This window comes from Lepidothrix coronata, unplaced genomic scaffold (genome assembly GCF_001604755.1).
Source record: "Lepidothrix coronata isolate B3197 unplaced genomic scaffold, Lepidothrix_coronata-1.0 Scaffold90, whole genome shotgun sequence".
Classification (NCBI taxonomy): domain Eukaryota; kingdom Metazoa; phylum Chordata; class Aves; order Passeriformes; family Pipridae; genus Lepidothrix; species Lepidothrix coronata.
Window position 1 is genome coordinate 1,046,190 of NW_016690270.1, and position 17,040 is coordinate 1,063,229.

A 17,040-nucleotide genomic window follows, 5' to 3' on the forward strand; every position below is an offset into this window, starting at 1 on the left:
TAACACTGGCACTGGAGAGCCAAATGCTGGGGGTGCCCTGTGAACCCACCTGGGGTAATTTTGCCTTGGAAGCTCTGTAGGTGATAAGTGCCTGGAGTCCTGGATTCTCTGTTTCTGTGGGCCCCTCACTCCCATGTCTCAGTCTTTTGGCAAACCCAAAGCCTTAATCCCCGGATCCTTCCTCTCTGTTTGCAGAGACTCTGTGTGTGTGTACATCCGAGTGCTTTACAGCTGGTGTGAGCTGTGTGGCTAATTGTGCATCTCCCTCTGAAATCCCACGCAAGGGCACCTCCAAGTTCATGGAGAGAGTTCTTGTGAGCAGTCTGAGGAAAGTCTGCTGAAAAGCAGAACAAGACAACCCACTGCTGCCCAGCCTGCACTTCTACCAGCCTTCACTCAACCCCCTTAGTGCTGTCCCTGCTTGCAGTGGTGTGGTCTGTGTGGATAAATGCCCACCGAGGAGGTAAGGTCCTCTGCAAAGGCCACTCCCTTTCCTCTCTCTCAGGGCAGAGACACCACTTGCCTTGGGGGTCCTTTTCTCCCTCATCAGTGCCAGGGATGCACCAGCCTTTGTCCAATGCTGCTGCCTCCTTCCAAGAGCCTGGGGGAGGCTCCACGCTGGCAGGTGGATCAATGACTTTTTCTTGTTGCTTGATCTAAATCTGCCTCAGCTTGAAAAAATCTCTCACTCCACCTGGATTCAAGTGTGAGTTGTTTGGCTGAGCACAGGCAGCTCCCACTGCCAAATATTCTAGGGTAAAACAGGAGGGAGCTGGGAGTGGAGGAACAGTCAGGCTCTAGGGCAGTTTGGTAGGGGCTTGCAAAACAGAAACCAGCCTGAGACGGATGTTTGTCATTGGGATGAGAACATACAAACATTTCAGAGGAAGGGGAAGGGAGGGGAAAGATGTATGATAAAATATGTTTGCTCCTTTAAGCAAACGGGAAAAAAAGAAAAGGATGTTGCCTGCAAGAAAACTTGGATTGTGACTTTTAGAGGAGAAAAGAAGCTTGAGATCAAAATGAGAATTTTACAGGAGAAACTTCTCTTTGTCACAAGAAGAGAAGTTTGAATCTAGATGGTCTTGTCTATCAAATGTTACAGCTTCAGATCATACTGCCCTTTCTTTGCTTGGTGCCAACCATTTTGGGTCCCTTTGAGCACTGGATACTGCATTTGGCAAAGAGAGGGGTTGGGGCTGCAGTTGCTCTGGAATCACATCAAGAGGTACCACAAGAACCCTGTGCCCCATATCCCTGTCTGCTGCAAGGGGAGAAGGGAATGCTGAATGCCAGGGAAATCCCTGGAGCTTTGTTGGGATGGTGTGACAGGACACCTTGTCCAAGCTCGGACATGCCGAGCAGCTGACTGCTATCACTGCAGTCAGGCAAGGAGACAGCATAGCAAAGCAATCACCTGCTGTGTTTATATTTGGCTCTAAAGTGCTCTGTTTGGAGGCAGAGTAATTAAAATCATCCGAAGGAAGTTCTTTGTTGGTGAGAAAATTATGAGCAACCAAAAAAGGGAGTTATAAAAAATTTGCTGTCCAAGCTGAACTCTAGAGTTACCCAACCACATGGCAATAATAGAAACAAGAGAGCTGGAAAGGTAAACACTTGAAAAGACGTTCCTGTCTTCCATCCTGCCTTTTCTTTTCCTCCCCTGGTAAACAAATTTTAACAAGTGGAATTGCAACATCTCCAGTGCCTGTCAATTTGAGCTCAGCCCACACGACGTTATATTCTGCCCTGTAAATTACAGCTGGTTTGATAACAACTGGAGGTCCTTGGTTCTGGGCTGTAAACAACCCTCAGGATTCAAAAATTTGGGAAATGTTTAAGCCCTTGCTATCAGAGCTAGAACTCATCGTTCTCCTTGGCAAGGATCTGTGTCTCTTCCTGTGCGGTCAGTGCTGTGGAGGGAGGATGGGTTTGGGCAATCATCCATGGAAGAGGCTTTGCCCAGGGAGGAGGACAGTCACTGCTGTTTTGTGGTTGTGCTGCTATGTTCTCAGCTATGCACTTCCATTGGAACACATGCTTTCTGCAATAGCAGTTGTCACACTGCACCTCCGGCAGGGTGGGACACTGGCCCAGGCACTCCTGCAGCAGCACAAGTGACGTGGGACAAGTGAGCTCCTCTGCTGTGCCAGGTGAACCCACGCTGTGTCTCGCTGAAACCAACGTAAATGATTCGTCAGAATCCTGCAGACAGGCTGGGGAGAGATGCTGCAGCTTGGCTGGTGCCTCAGGTGATGAGAATTTAGAAACAAAGCAGAAAAAATCCAACCCTACAAGATTAATTTCTGACCCACAATAAGAAGTGCACAACAGATTCTAGGAGGAAGATTTTCTGTCCTTGCCAATAATTACGTATCAGAAATTGAGCATAAATGTGATTTTTTTCCCCATCGTTCATGCAGCACCCCCAGTGGAATTTGTTTCATTTTAATTTCATTTCCTTTTCCATTTATTTTTCCAGTGGATTAAAGGATCCTGGAGAGCAGTCTGGTACTTAACTGAGAGACAGTCCAACACAGGCATTAGCTCCAACTCTGGCAATGCAATCTCCAAGGGGACTGGGCATTTGTCTTAGACACGAGGAAAGCAGGTTGAGCTAATGCCTAGATGCTGCTTTTATGAAGGTGCTTGACTGGATGAGCAAGGAAAGGGAAATCGTGTCAACATCTGCACTGAACACTGGTGAAACCAGCTCTGGCAGGCCCAAAGTATTGCTGGTATCCACGTTGTTAACTGGACGTTGATAACTGGAAATGGGTGTAGAGAAGAGCAATAAAAATGATCCAAGGGCTGGAAAAAACTAGGGTGGAGACTTAGAGAACTCAATCTGTTTAGCTTATTAAAAATAAGATCAAGGGGATGAGTGCAGTGTAATGTATAGGATTCTTCCTGCTTACAAACTGGGTACTAAAATGGTTCTGTGATTTAGTGGGGAAAAGAATAATAAGAACAAATGTCTGAAGTCAAAGCCAAAGAAAATTCAAATGGGAAATAAGAGCTTTTTTTTTTTTTTAACACTAAGGATGAATAACCACTGGAACAGACTACAAAGAGAAATGGTGGATTCGCCATTGCTTTCATTTTTAATGACTTCATTTTTTTCTTCTCAAAAAGGACAAATGCAAACACTTTCCATCAGTTATTTGCATTAGATGATTTGAACCAAGCTCAAATCTGACACGATATGAATTATTCCACTGCACCAGCCATTGCCATGATGAACTTGCATCTCTGTTGTGGCAAAATTCTCCTTTTCCTCAACTTGGACATGGATAAGTAGAGAAACCTAACTCACAAATGGTGCAAATTCCATGGATTGTTTCCAGCAGTGAAGGACCAGCATGATACTTGTCTGGTGAAGAATAAAGCTCGATCAGAAGTGACATTCTCAGAGTGCATTAGAGCATGATTTGCTTCTTCCTCAAGTGCTGGAGAGGGAAATTCACTTTTGCCAAGGCAGCGAGCCTGGTCCTCTGAGAGAAAAGGCACTTCTGCAAATTAAAAGGCTCATGAATGGGACCCAGATGTTCCAGGCAATATTGTTCTTCATGGTAATGAATTGCACATGCCTGGCATTCCCCGCCGACACTGAGGTTCCCAAGAACTTCTCAGAGAGGGACTCGTAACTCCCTTGCACAGGTGAGGACAGTGATTCACAGGGTCATCCTGATGCTCCAATCCACCAGCCTGGGGTTTGTGGTGCTGGGAAGCTCCAAGTCCCACATCCGTCAGCAGAAACGACTGGTGCTCAACATCCCTGGAAAGCAGGGCTCTTTGATGTTTGCTCCCAGGCCAGGAGGAAACTGAAAAGCAGTGGTCCCTTTTGAAAGTTTTGGCCAGAGTTACACCAGAACGAGGACTAAAATGGGAAGGGGAAACCAGGAGTCTTGGAAACTGGTTTTCTCTTCCAGTCACTAAACCATGCTGTTAGAGAGAGAGCTGCATCGTGTCCTTACATGACAAAAACTGTAAGAAAGAGGAGTTCTACTAAAGATCCTTCATTTACTACATTCACACATTCAGCTGGAAGGTGCTGCTGGGTGGCCTAGGAAGGAAGCACTTGCAGGTGAGTGGCTTTTCCTTGAAAATAAAACATCAGCTGGAATTCAGTCAAGTGCTGTAGCGGGGAGAACCAGTCTTATATGAGCTTACACACTAACAGGCTTTTAAATCTCTCCATGAAGGAGGTCTTGGTGTTTAGCAGCTGTCAAAAGAGCAAATCAAATGACAGGGATGACAGGAAAAGGGAAAATAGGCACAGAATGGCATTGTGCCACTGTATAAAGTAGAATTAATTTTTGTCTTTGATACAGGGTGCAGATCTGGTCTCTCCATCTGAAGGTGTGAAGGAACAAGCAAGTGTCATATGTTAACTTATGTTCTAATTTTACACAGACAGATAGTGACAGGACAAGGGGGAAAGGTTTTAAACTGAAAGAGGGTAGATTTAGATTAGATATTAGAAGAAATTCTTCCCTGTGAGGGTGGTGAGGCCCTGGCACAGGTTGCCCAGAGAAGCTGTGGCTGCCCCATCCCTGGAAGTGTCCAAGGCCAGGTTGGATGGGGCTTGGAGCAACCTGGGCTAGTGGAAGGTGTCCCTGCCCATGGCAGGGGGTGGAATGAGATGGGCTTTAACCCAAATCATTCTGGGCTTCCATGTTTCAAATCAGGTAGCTGGATGGGAACTGGAAAGGGGGAACTGAGATGAGGGAAAGGTACAACAGACAGTAACAAATACAGCGACGGCACAGAGGAGGGGGATGCAGAGCACAAGAATTAGAGGGCTTGAAGCAAAAGTAACTGGTTGTGACATGAAAACAACTTTTCCCACAGTCCTTGTTTTTGAAAGACTTGTGAGCAGGTAGACTAGGGTCAGGGCCAGATTAGAGGAGAGGAGCATCTCTTTTGCATTATGGGACCAAGTTGACCTTCTGCATGTGAGGATGTTCAACATTGCAGAAACGTTTGAGTCAGGCTGGTTTCCAGGAGATAAGGCTCCCTGTGGACCCAAACAGGGAAGAATCTGGGTTTTGACCTCATTTGTGTTAACTTAAGGGATTCTCTGCTATGTGATGAAAGCAAAACTACTCTAAGGCTTTCTCTATCCAGGTCCCTCATTACAGAGCAAACCTCTCTACTGCTTGGCCTGTTTTGGAGGGGTCACTCAGAGCATCTTTGCTGAGAGCTCCTTTGATGACATCAGGGAAGGAGGGAACTGCAGCCCACTGCAGAGGCGTGGCAGCAAGGGCACATCTGCAGCGTGGGGGATTTCTTGGCAATGGATCCTAAATTCATCCATGTAAGATTTTACTTGCGGACCCCTCTGGGCAGCAGGACTGAAAGAGGTGCTGTGATTCCTGGCTCGAGACTTGACTTTCTGCTGAATTCAGCTGACACAGGAGAGGAGGGGCACTAATGAGAACTGCTGTCATGCACTTTATCGGCCTGTCAACGCAGCAGCATGGGGGTTTCAGATGCTGACTGCTAAATGAAAAATCTTTTATGCTCAAGAAAGAAGATGCTTTTTGTAAAACAACCTTTGCTTCATACAAACTATTAGCTGAAAAGTATTCATGACTATTTCTGCTTGCAGATACTAAGATACATTTGATCCTGAGTAAATGAGACTGGGAGGTAACATATTCAGTATCCTATTCCCATGAGCTACCCTGATCAAATATCCACCTCCCTTCTGCCATCCCAGCACAGTGCCAGCATCCCAGCACACAGAGCACGTGTTGTTAAAACTGGGAAAGGACGGTGCCAATTACTGAGACTCATGGATTTCATGATGAGTGATTTACAGGAGGCTCTGCTCACTGAAGTGCCTGCAACCCAGCAATGGATGGGAATAAGATCAGGGAATTCCTCAGCAAAGGTGTAATTTATTAGCAGAGACTGAAGCCTTAAAGTATTCTAGACTGAGGCTGGGATACTCTGATGCTGGTGCCTTGTGGCAGTGCAGGATGGTCACCCACATCTCTCCCAAAGGCCCGAGGTGTGTGGAGGAGGAACAGCAGCACATCTCTGCACCTGGGAGGCTCCTGCCCTCAGCCATGGTCAGCTGTGTCTGTGAGTATTGATCAGGCTGAATAGAAGAGATTCTTCTGTGCTCATCCACATCTGCCCTCGGCTCTCCTCCCCCTGGGGCTCCTTTTAATACCTCTGTGGCTGGAAGTTCCCGGTGTTTATGGCAGCAGCCAGCTTTTCTCCATCTACCTGCAAATCCAGACATTTCCAGAGGAATGCACAGATGTATCATCTGCATCCCGGTAGGGAAAGTCTCCTCTCCAGCTTGGCTGGCTTTTGGGGACATTTGTTTGTCAGCTTGGTGGGTGAGTCTGGAGCGAGGACACATCCCTGGTAGGGGACAGGAGGAACACTGGGTGACTTTCCACTGGTGGTGTGCTGACAAGGGTTTGCATGGAAGCATGGGAGAGATTTATGGGGCCAGTTCTGCCAAACACTTGTGATCCCACAAAAATGTAGCATCGTGTCCCACAGAGCCTGGCAGGATCACACATGTGTTCCCTTCCAATTGTATGTGGTGGGACATTATTCTCTCCCTTGTGACCTAATGGTCAATGACTTTTATTTCTCAAGCTTGCCTGTTTAATTAAGGAGTTGCTTCTCGCCCAGAGTATGGGATAAACCCAAATGAAAGCAGCATGCTTTGGAGGCTGAAATAAAACCCCAAATGTCAGCTCACCCGCTGGGCGAGTTATTAAAGCTGACTGAAGTGGTTGCATTATGGTGGCCATGGGTTGCCTTGCAGAACGAGCACTATTGTGGGTGAAAACTACTTTTTTGACTTTTCTCAAGTTGCTTTTCACATTTCTCCTAAATAAGCCTTTATGCTTTGTCTAAACAGCTGAAGTTGATGTTTAATAAAACCCTGAACTGTGCTTTGTCCAAGCACTTTCTATGCTGGATGGCTTCAGTAAACACTTTAAATTTTGAAAGCAAAATAATTGCTAAACTTTCACTAAGGCACTACATGCTGAGGTTACTTAACACCCTGGTATCAGTACAAATTACCAAACTGGAGGTGGCATTTCATGTGGATAGAGGAGCTCTAAAGCAGTTGACAATCACACCTGAACTTGCTAATCAACACCAAAGAATTAATGAGTACCTATTTGCATATGTAAATTTCCTTTTAAAAGCAAGATAATCTACAAGCCTCTGTTGATAGAAAGGATGTCCCTCTTGAGCAGCTGCCAGAGGCATCAGTTCTGATTGCGGGCTGTGAGTGGTTTAGTATCTCTCTGCCCATGGAGTGAATGTTTCCCTCCTGGACCAGGTATCCTGGAGCAGCACTGCTCTCCACATCGCCCCAAACACTGTCAGTAAAGTGCTCATAGTGCAAACTGGACAGCAACCACTGCAAAAACATCTGACCTGAAGATGGAACACAGTCATTCAAATAAGAAGACATAGGCTTGGACAAGGTGCTGAGGTTAGACCTTTGGTTTAAAATCATATTTGGTGAAAAAAAGGGGTTTTTTTGGTATGCTTTCCAAGAAGTAAAAATATTGCTTTTTTGACCTGACTGCAAGTTGTTGCAGTTTAATTTTTGTTCATGTTGCTAGAAATTCCCCTAGTTTTAACACAGGGATTGGAAGAAGGAAAAGAAATAAGAAGCTTTTGGTTGCTTGATTCTTCAAGGAAAAAAAATCTGGTTTTTGTTTCCAGATACTAATTTTTTTTTTTTAAATACAAAGCATTTCTTGAATTATATCGGGGAGCTTTTTAGCTCTTCAGTGAAAAGTGGGGAAACAATGAAAAAAAAACTGAAAGAGGCAATTTTAGCATTTCTTATCAAATGATGGGTATTCCCCGACCCTTTGAACAAAACCTCTGCCCCCTCTGCCCCGGCAGCAAAAAGCTGCTTCTGGGGAGTGACCCCCAGGTCTTCCCACAGGAGGAGGACCCCTGGGCCAGGCACGGGCAGCACCTTGTCCCAGCCAGAGGATGCCGTGGCTGCAGGGGAGTAAGAAGTGGAGAAGGCTTACAGCACCACGAGGCTGCTGAGGTTCTGGAAGGCGTAATCGGGGATGTGCCAGATCTGGTTGAGTGCCAGGGTCATGGCTTGGAGCGCTGGCAGGTGGTTCAGAGCTCGGACAGGGATCTCCGTCAGGGCGTTATCGTCCAGCCACAGGTGACGCAGGGAGAGCAGCCCCTCAAAGCTCTTCTCGGGCACCACGGAGATGAGATTTGCATCCAGGCGTCTGGGTGGGAAAGAAACAGGGTGGGGATCAGTGAGAGACCGATCTTTCATTGCTCTCCCTGCCCGCAGTGTTATGCAAAGAGAGTGACGCCTTGGGATGGGTTGATGGCCAGGGAGATTGGATTAGGCTGTAAATAGTGATTAACAAAAGAAGGCATCAGTGCGAGGCTCCTGCCTATGCTGGGAGATGTCTGACCGCCGCCAAGGATCGTCCTTTATTGATGGTCCTTTGGTGCTGCCAATGGATGGCAGCTTCTGAAACACGGTGGTTGGGCTAAGTCCTTCCATGTGGGCCCCCCAGACGGGCACTGGCCAGCTGTGGCTTGCAGCCACCCCCCTTAAAACTGAGCATCAAAGCTGCATCCCCTGGGGCTGGGCTTGCCATGGATCTGCCTGAGCCATCTGCGGAGGCACGGCCCAGTTTGGGGCACCCCACAGCCCTCTTACACCCACGGCCGTGCGGGACAGCCAAACCACACCACGCTGCCAAAGCCCCACGCCACAAGAGGAGCATTTGTCTGCAAATGTGAGATACGTGGCAGCCCTGCTTGGGGTCCAGCATCTGAGCAGAACACCCAGAGGTACCTGCAAAGGCGCTGTGGAGGAGTCAGACCCTATGTCACGGTGCAGGAATTAAACCTGTGTTCTTGTGTTGCACAAGTTTGGGCCTTTCTGCCCCCTTCCTTTGCCAATGGCTTTTTTAAAAATCATGATGAAAACCTTAAGGCGGCTGAATTTGAGGTTTAATTTGGTGAGAAACTTTAATTCTGAAGACTTGTTTTCGCTTCAAAATAGAACGAGAAGCCAAAAAATATTAAGCTTATTATGAAAAAAGTTTAAAAGTTAGGTTTGGAAATCATCTCTCTAAAGATCTCTTGTTGCAACAATGGTGAGCAGGATACAATGTGTTATCTGTAGATTTTAAAACCAAAATATAAGAGGAAAACACTTCACATTTTGGATGAAATACCAGGAAACAATTATACCAAGGAAAAAGCAAATTTTAATTTCCATCAGCCAACACAGCTTATTTTATTTTTCCAAGCTATCTAAAGGAAAGATCTCTGAATTCAAATTGCAAAGAGAAAGCACTTTGTTTCTTATCAAAGCATGAGAGAAGGAAGTTAACAGAGCTGTCACGGCCCAGCCCTCAACTCAACAATCCTCCTAAAAGGAATGTGGTAAAGAAATTAGTATTCTTGACTGTGTTACTTATAGTACATAAAGTAATATTTTTGATTAAAGTTACCCCCCTGGCACTAGACCCTTATTCAAAGAGCACAAACATTTTCTAGGTCACAAAGCACTGCAATGAACTTCTGGTCTGCAGGAGGAGACCGAAGGTCCCATCTCAGGTGGGAACAGGGAAGAGACCGGGTCAGACCGTGCTCCCTGCGTGGGGTATGGGAGGTATTTCCTGCATGAAACTCTCAGATGATCCTGGGAAACAGACCTATCCCTACACCGCAGAGAGAAGCATTTCCTGCCCTGGTTGGACAAAGATGGAAATTTGAACCTGGTTGAGAAGTGCAGTCAAACCTTCCTGAGATCTCCCTTGGACAAATGTCCTTTCAATGCAGTGTACAAGTTCTGTACAGCATCACCTCAGACTGAAATGATCACCTAGGATGGGTTAAATAACTATTTTATTACTCCCATTTTGCCACATAAATGTATTAACCACTGAGGCTGGTGAGGTACTGTCTGTGATTCCATTTTCCTGGATTCCACTACTCTTGCATTGCCACAAAGTGACATTTCCTGGTGCAAGGCTGTTCAGCTGAGAGTTTCTCAGCCAGCTCTGTTGATTCTTCTGTGGATGAGAAAAGCACATCACCCCCAAATCTCACTTTCACTGCCACAGGATTTGCATTTTTGCTCAGAGGGCTGATATAGGACAATGAATTGTGAATTTTCCTGTTGAAGAGGGTGGGCATGTTTCAAGTTCTGCCTCAATTTACCAAGTGTCCCCAAGATTGCAACCGAGTCAGTGAACAGCATCATTCATCCTTCTGAGACAACAAACCCAAAGAGTAAAGAGCAGAAAAGCAAACCCTGCAGCAGCTCAAGGTAAGATTAAAGATTCTATTTGAAAACATATTCATGAAAATGTTTTAGGACAAACAAGAACTTTCTGACAAAAATTGTGTGGGAAATGTTAATCTTTTCTTATTTTTTTCCATTCCTTCCTCAGCATAAGAAGTCTGTTAGTTTTTGGCATCGTAATCTGCTAAAAGAAAAAAAAAAGAAGTATTGCTTACTTTTCCTGGAGACATTCTTTCATCCAAATCCCTATATGTTTACTGAAAACTTTTTTAAAGTGAATGCTCAGTTTCAAGTTTAATTAATTAAGGAACAGACAATGAAAATACCCACAGAGAATAGTTATCATTTCTCAAAACAAATTAAGCTTTCAGAAACGGAGATGCTAAAGCAGAGCCAAAGACTGGTACAGCAGGCTGAGCTGGGGCAGGGACAGGGACAGGGACAGGGACAGGGACAGGGGAGCAAGGTGGAGCCCATGGCCGTCTGATTTTATGTCTCACTTTTTTCATGAACTCCTGGGTGAAGACATGACCCACAAGGGAGTTTGGTTTCAGTGTGACAGTGCCCCAGGAGCTGGGGAAACCATAAATGTCGATGGCTTTGCTCCAGGGCTATTTAGCACACTCTCAGGAAAGGCTCTTTTTTTCCCTGGTCCATCAGTATGAAAAGTGCCAGTGAGGCAGCTTGGGGGCCTTGGGGGATTTTTTTTGAGGGACACCTCCCTCTGGTTAGTACAGGGCCAGTAACTTGGATCTATCCAAGGAGATTGTTAATGCTCCTGGATGACCTCTGGCTTTGGACTTGCCGCAGCTCCAAGCTGGACTCTGCTCCACATCTCCACACCTCGCTGGCAGTGAGAGGTCACCTCTGCAAGACTCAGATGAACCCCAGCTCTCCTGCCCCTCAGCTCTGCAGGAGCTGCCTAGTGGCAACGTGGTGAGTTGTGCATATCTGGCCACTGTCCATGAGACACCCTCTGGGGTCACATGCTCGGGAGGTGTTGGGGAGCTTCAGCCACATAATTACTGTCTTAATCTGCTTCAGAGTGTGGAGATCAGAGCCCAGACAGATTCCTCAGTAGAGTGACAGGGAGACTTTCTGCTGGTAGTGATGTGCTGGGCCTGAGCCTTCTCAGAAACAGCAGCCTGCTTGGACCTCAGCACAGCAAGATGCACCTATCTGGAGCCAGGGAAGTTAAAATTAGGAACAAGGAAGTTACAAGTGAAGGCATTTCATATGCAGCATAATGGGCAGGACTCCTTAAGTGCCTTTGCAGCATTGACGAGGGGACAGGGAACATGGATTCAGTGACAGCTGCATTCCTGGCACCAAAAGGTTTCTGGGATGTTTAATTGCTCCTCAGGGACCTGCTGGCTCTTTCTGGAATAGAGGTGCATTCTTTCTAATAAAAGCTGTGCATGTGGGGATTGCTAATTGCTATGGCTTTCAGACAGCTCTCTACTCTCTTCTGGAAGCAGAAAAGCTGAAGTTCTTGGCACAGAGTTGTTAGTAATTATATCAATTATACTAAACAAAAACCAACCCAACAGTTCTCTCCTTTCTTCAGTGTGTGACTCTGGCTCTGTAAGTGTTTTGTGTTATGATTTATACCTGAGATAATTGGGCCGATTAGTGGGTAAATGGGACAGCGCAGGCTGGGGCTGGCTCCTCACCTTCCACGGAGATGTTTTAATCTTTCTTTCACCAAATCACTCAGTTGGCTTTCCTTGCAAGCTTTAACCCGTTGGTTGCTTACAGAGGAAGACGCCTCTTTCACGGAGCTGCTGGAGGGCTTAGGAGTGGGACTTCATCCCACACCTGCTGTCAAACAGTGCTGTGGGTCTGGAGGGTGAATGACACACAGTGACTCCAGATGTCAGCATGGACAAGATTTCCAAGTGACTTCATGGGCTCAAGCAAGGCCCCGAAGAGCATTGTCCTGCTCATTGCAGTCAGAAGGAGCTGATTTTAAGTGGGACATTCAAGAACAACAGCTAATGAAAATCACCAGCTGCTGGAAAGTCTCAGCTCCTGGCTTTAGAGCTGCATCTACTGCTTAGAGTTACAGGGCATTTATATGACTTCAAGGTGACACTGGGTCAAAAGTGCCTAAAAGGGCCTGCAGACACCTCAGACTTTATTCCATTTTCTTTTTTAAGAACCACAGGAGTGGGTATAGAGTGAGCTGCCTGGAAGAACATCAAAAGTGCCTTGGTCTGAGGCACTGCCATCTTTGTTCCCTGAGTGGATGTTCACATCTATGCAGAGCCACGGTGAGAGGGGCAGGTCAGCACTAAATGTGAGCGTGCCTCAGCCTGCCAGTTGGTTCCTTTGCTGCAGCCTGGAAAGCAATAGAAAGGCTCAGTGCCATGCTGTCAGGAAATATCCCAAATGTTGCTGCTGGTTTTTGCCTTCCTCACACACAGCAGAGCCAGTAAGAGCTGACTGTCTGGGTGCCTTAGACCAGTTATGTGCAGTAACTGGCTTGCAGTGTAGACTGGGTTGTTCCCCACAGCCCAGTCATCACAGGGCAGTGGGACCTCAAACTTCAGCCCATCCTCACAGTAGTTTTTGCAATATATTGGGCTGTTGTTTCCCTTGACAAAATTGGAGGAGACTTGCCACCAAAGGTCACATGCAGCACTGAGTGGTGCTGGACGGGCTGTACTCTCTCCAAACCAGGGAGTTCCTCTGCATTGTAATTCTCTGTCCACAGCAGAACACAGGACATAAAGAAAGGATGTTCTGGAGGAAGAGCTGTGGCTGTTGAAGGAGTGAGGACTGACCCAGCAGCCCTGGGAGGAAGCCCACCCCCCCAGGCACTCGTTCTCTGGAGTGAGGTGCTGGCTGTCTCCCTGGCCCCAGTGTGCACGTGTGTCAGCTGAACAGAGCTGATCTCACCAGAAATGTCTAATTGGTGCCTCCAGGCAATCATGTCTCTCTTCCTGTCTGAGTTTATCTTGAAAGGCTCGATTGAGTTACCTCCTCTCCCATAATAGGATCTAAGTTCCTTGTAGTAACATAAGAAGGAGATGATGTCACTGCAGCTAAACTTCTCTGATAACTTACTAACGACTGGGGCCAACGCCTCAGCTCCTTTCTCAGGCAGAGCTCCCAGACACACTGAGTCAGTGCCTGGCTGGTGAGCTCCCCGGGAACCTGCTGTGCAAGGAGCTGAGGGCACAGCAAGGGAGGCAGGATGGCTCCAGAGCCACCTGCTTGAGGGCAGTCTGTCCCCTTCTGCCACACTCCCCTGCAAGCCAGCCCCACACGTGCTGCTCTTTCTGCCTGGCACAGCACCTGGTGGGGCCAGGACACACAGAGGCAGGATGTTCTGGGTCCCTGAGCCTGCCCAGATAACCCAGGGGAAGAGCAAGGGCTTCTTCCATCAGCTAATATCAACTGGGATAGAACAAAGGCAGCCAAGGATTGCAGTGGTCACCTGGAAAAGGGAAACTGAGTTAAATTTCTGCTCTGCCCATTATGTTCTTGTTGCCACCATGTACTGCAGACATGGTAGGAGAATGGACTTGTTGGAGTGGGTCCAGAGGAGGCCACTCTGAGGCCTGGAGCCCCTCAGCTGTGGAGACAGGCTGGGAGAGCTGGGGCTGTTCAACCTGGAGAAGTCTCTCGGGAGACATGAGAGCCCCTTCCAGTGCCTAAAGGGGGGCTATAAGAAAGATGGGGACAAATTTTTTAGTAGGGTCTGTAGCAATAGGTCAAGGGGTGGTGGTTTTAAACTAAAAGAGGGGAGATCCAGACTAGATATAAGGAAGAAATTTTTTATGATAAGGGTGCTGAAACACCAACACGGGTTGCCCAGAGAGGTGGTGGATGTCCCATCCCTGGTAACATTCAAGGCCAGGTTGAATGGGGCTCTGAGCAACCTGATCTAGTTCAAGATGTCCCTGCTCATTGCAGGGGGTTGGACTGGATGACCTTTAAGAACCCTTCCAACCCAAAGCATTCTATTATTCTATGAATGACACATTATCGCCTTGTAGGCCTGCTTCTAAACCTGGGCTCTCTGCCCCTGCAGAGTTCACAGCCCTCAAGCAACACTCACAGGTGTTGCCTAGTTCCATTTCCAGGCTGAAAACTCTTGTGAAAACCCCAGGCAGTGAATGGAGGTTCAAGACACAAACATGTTTGCAGTTGGCTGTGAAACAAGACCTGGTGGAAAAGTTTGCAGGGCTCTGTTTGGACTGCAAAGAGTCTTCACTCCTGACTTAATGGGGCATGTTCCTCTGGGAAGCCCTCCACAAGGGATGCTCAGGAAATGAAATCAGAGCAATACCTAGACTCCACACAAAGTGCCTTTGGTGTAGACAAGAGGGCTTTGTTATCCCCGGTTGCAGACACCTCCAAAACCCCTCAGGTCAGAACGGTACAAGAAGGATTGCCAAAATCTCTGTGCAGCTATAGAAACTGCTGACAGCTGGGCAGCTGTGCCAGCTCCCCCAGCCAGCCCTCTCTCTGTGTGCCTGGCACTGCCCCCTTGCCCATGGTGCCGGGCACAGGGAAATGGAGAAGGTACAGAAAGCAGCTGTGCAGAGTGGCTCCAAGGCCCACCAAGCAATGTGGGGCCTGCACATTTGCTGGGAAACATGGTGTTTGTCAAGCATACAAGCCAGCTGGGAAAGAGAAGGAAAACCAGCCCTTGGGGACAGGAGGAACAGGACACACTGTGCTCTGGGGAGAGGGGCTCTGAACAGGTCACTGCACACCGAGACACCCCCAGAGCCAAACCTGCACTGTGTCCATCTCTGGGGCTCTCAGCACAAGAAGCACGTGGGGCTCTTTGAGGGGGTCCAGAGAAGGCCAAGGAGATGCTCCAAGGGCTGGAGCCCCTCTGCTCTGGAGCCAGGTGGGAGAGCTGGGGGTGTTCTCCTGGAGAAGGCTCTGGGAAGACCTTAGAGCCCCTTCCAGTGCCTACTGAAGGGGATCCAGGAGAGCTGGAGGGGGACTTTGGACAAGGGCCTGGAGTGACAAGACAAGGGGGAATGGCTTCCCACTGCCAGAGGGCAGGGTTAGATGGGATATTGGGAAGAAATTCCTCCCTGTGAGGGTGGGGAGGCCCTGGCACAGGTTGCCCAGAGAAGCTGTGGCTGCCCCATCCCTGGGAGTGTCCAAGGCCAGGTTGGATGGGGCTTGGAGCAACCCAGGCTAGTGGAAGGTGTCCCTGCCCGTGGCACAAGGTAGAAGGAGGTGAGCTTTAAGATCCCTTCCAATCCAAACCATTCCATGATTCCATGACTCTATGGTAGATGTTACCAGTTGAAATATGTTTTTCATTCCTTGCTCGCCTTCCTATCTCCAGTTTACCTGAAGCTTCTCCGTGGTTCACTAGGAGTGCTTAAACATCAGTGCATGTACATCTGGGACCCATCTCCCTTTTGCACTGACACATCTACTGTATGGAACATCTGGGACCCATTGTCCACAGTGTCTATTGATTTGTCACCAGAGACGTGCTGCCCCAGTCCCTGCTGCCCCAGGGACTTGTGTGGATAAGCCAGTGGGTTAAGGTTCATGAGTCCCCATAATAAAGGTCAATAGAAAACACTCTGGAACTATATGACTATATGACTTTAGGAGGCAGGAGTGTGTGTGTGGATTGTGGATGCGAGCTGTGATTATATTTTTTAGTGTCTAAAATGTGCCTGGAACACACACTGAGGGCAGTCAAGGTAGCATGTACCTCTTCCTGACAGCTCTTACAGTCTGAGATGGGAAGTGACATTGCATATGAGAGGGGTATGACAGTGGAATTATGTTAAAGTGTTTGCCAGAGTCTCTTCTGAGGGACATTTGCTTATTTAAGGGGAATACTGCAGTAACTGCAGTGTAGGTACAATCTAGACAGACATGCAACCACCAGTTTCAGCTTGGTGTAAGTGATCTCTCGAGTTCTTATCCAAATGGAGCTCCTGGTGGCCCTGCTGGATTGCTACAGTCAACACAGAGAAGTTTGGAGGTGACTAGAGCACCTGACGGGCACAGCCAGGGAGGTATAACCACTGCCAAGCTGCTGGACAAACACAGCTCAAACCACCCACCTGTGCTGTGACCTCTTCACTTGGCAGCACAGCTGGTGAATTCTGGAATTGCTGGGGCATGGCAAGGGAGTCCCTCATCCTCACCCCCTTCCGAGTGTTGCCAACCACCAGCTCAGTGAATGGGAAAATTAGAAGGTGAAGTCTCAAGAGAGGAACCGACTCAGGGGATCATCATGGGGCCACATGATGGCCCAGCTCAAGGTTGTTGGGAGCTGAATGACCTACTTTCTACACATTCCAGGAAAGAATTTCAAAAGCTGTAAAGAGATGAAGCTGCTGCTTTTTACACACAGTGTGCACAAGTGAGGCATCTAATGCATTTGATGCATTGCTTTCTATGTCTTATATCACATCCACCATTCTTGGGAGGAGATAGCAATTCATGCAGACACCTGCTTTTCTGTATTATTTTCCAGTTCTGAAGTGACTGAAGTTGGCTTAACTTTTAGCTGTTACTCTGACAAACAACACAACACACTTGTCTTTCTGGGAGATGAATCCAGGGATTCATTCACAGCATGGACACTCACAAGCATGAGACATATGGACATTGCCTTTACATAAACTTCACATCAACTCATTGCTCAAAGACAGCAAATAATGGATGGAGAACAAACGCAGGCAGGGATTTATTGGGGCACTGCTAAAGAGAACTGTTCCTTGAAGATGATACATTCAGCAGCC

The 17,040-nt window shown here is 47.6% G+C and overlaps 1 protein-coding gene across 3 annotated transcripts in view; it reads right to left on the reverse strand.

The window, feature by feature from the left end:
* LGR6 (leucine rich repeat containing G protein-coupled receptor 6) overlaps positions 1 to 17,040 on the reverse strand; it is a 134,800-nt gene that overhangs the window by 38,082 nt on the left and 79,678 nt on the right. For all 3 annotated transcript variants that reach the window (XM_017821487.1, XM_017821486.1, XM_017821488.1), the window contains one exon: positions 8,037 to 8,252. In XM_017821487.1, the coding sequence (XP_017676976.1) occupies positions 8,037 to 8,252 (216 nt within the window). The remainder of the gene's footprint in view (positions 1 to 8,036; positions 8,253 to 17,040) is intronic.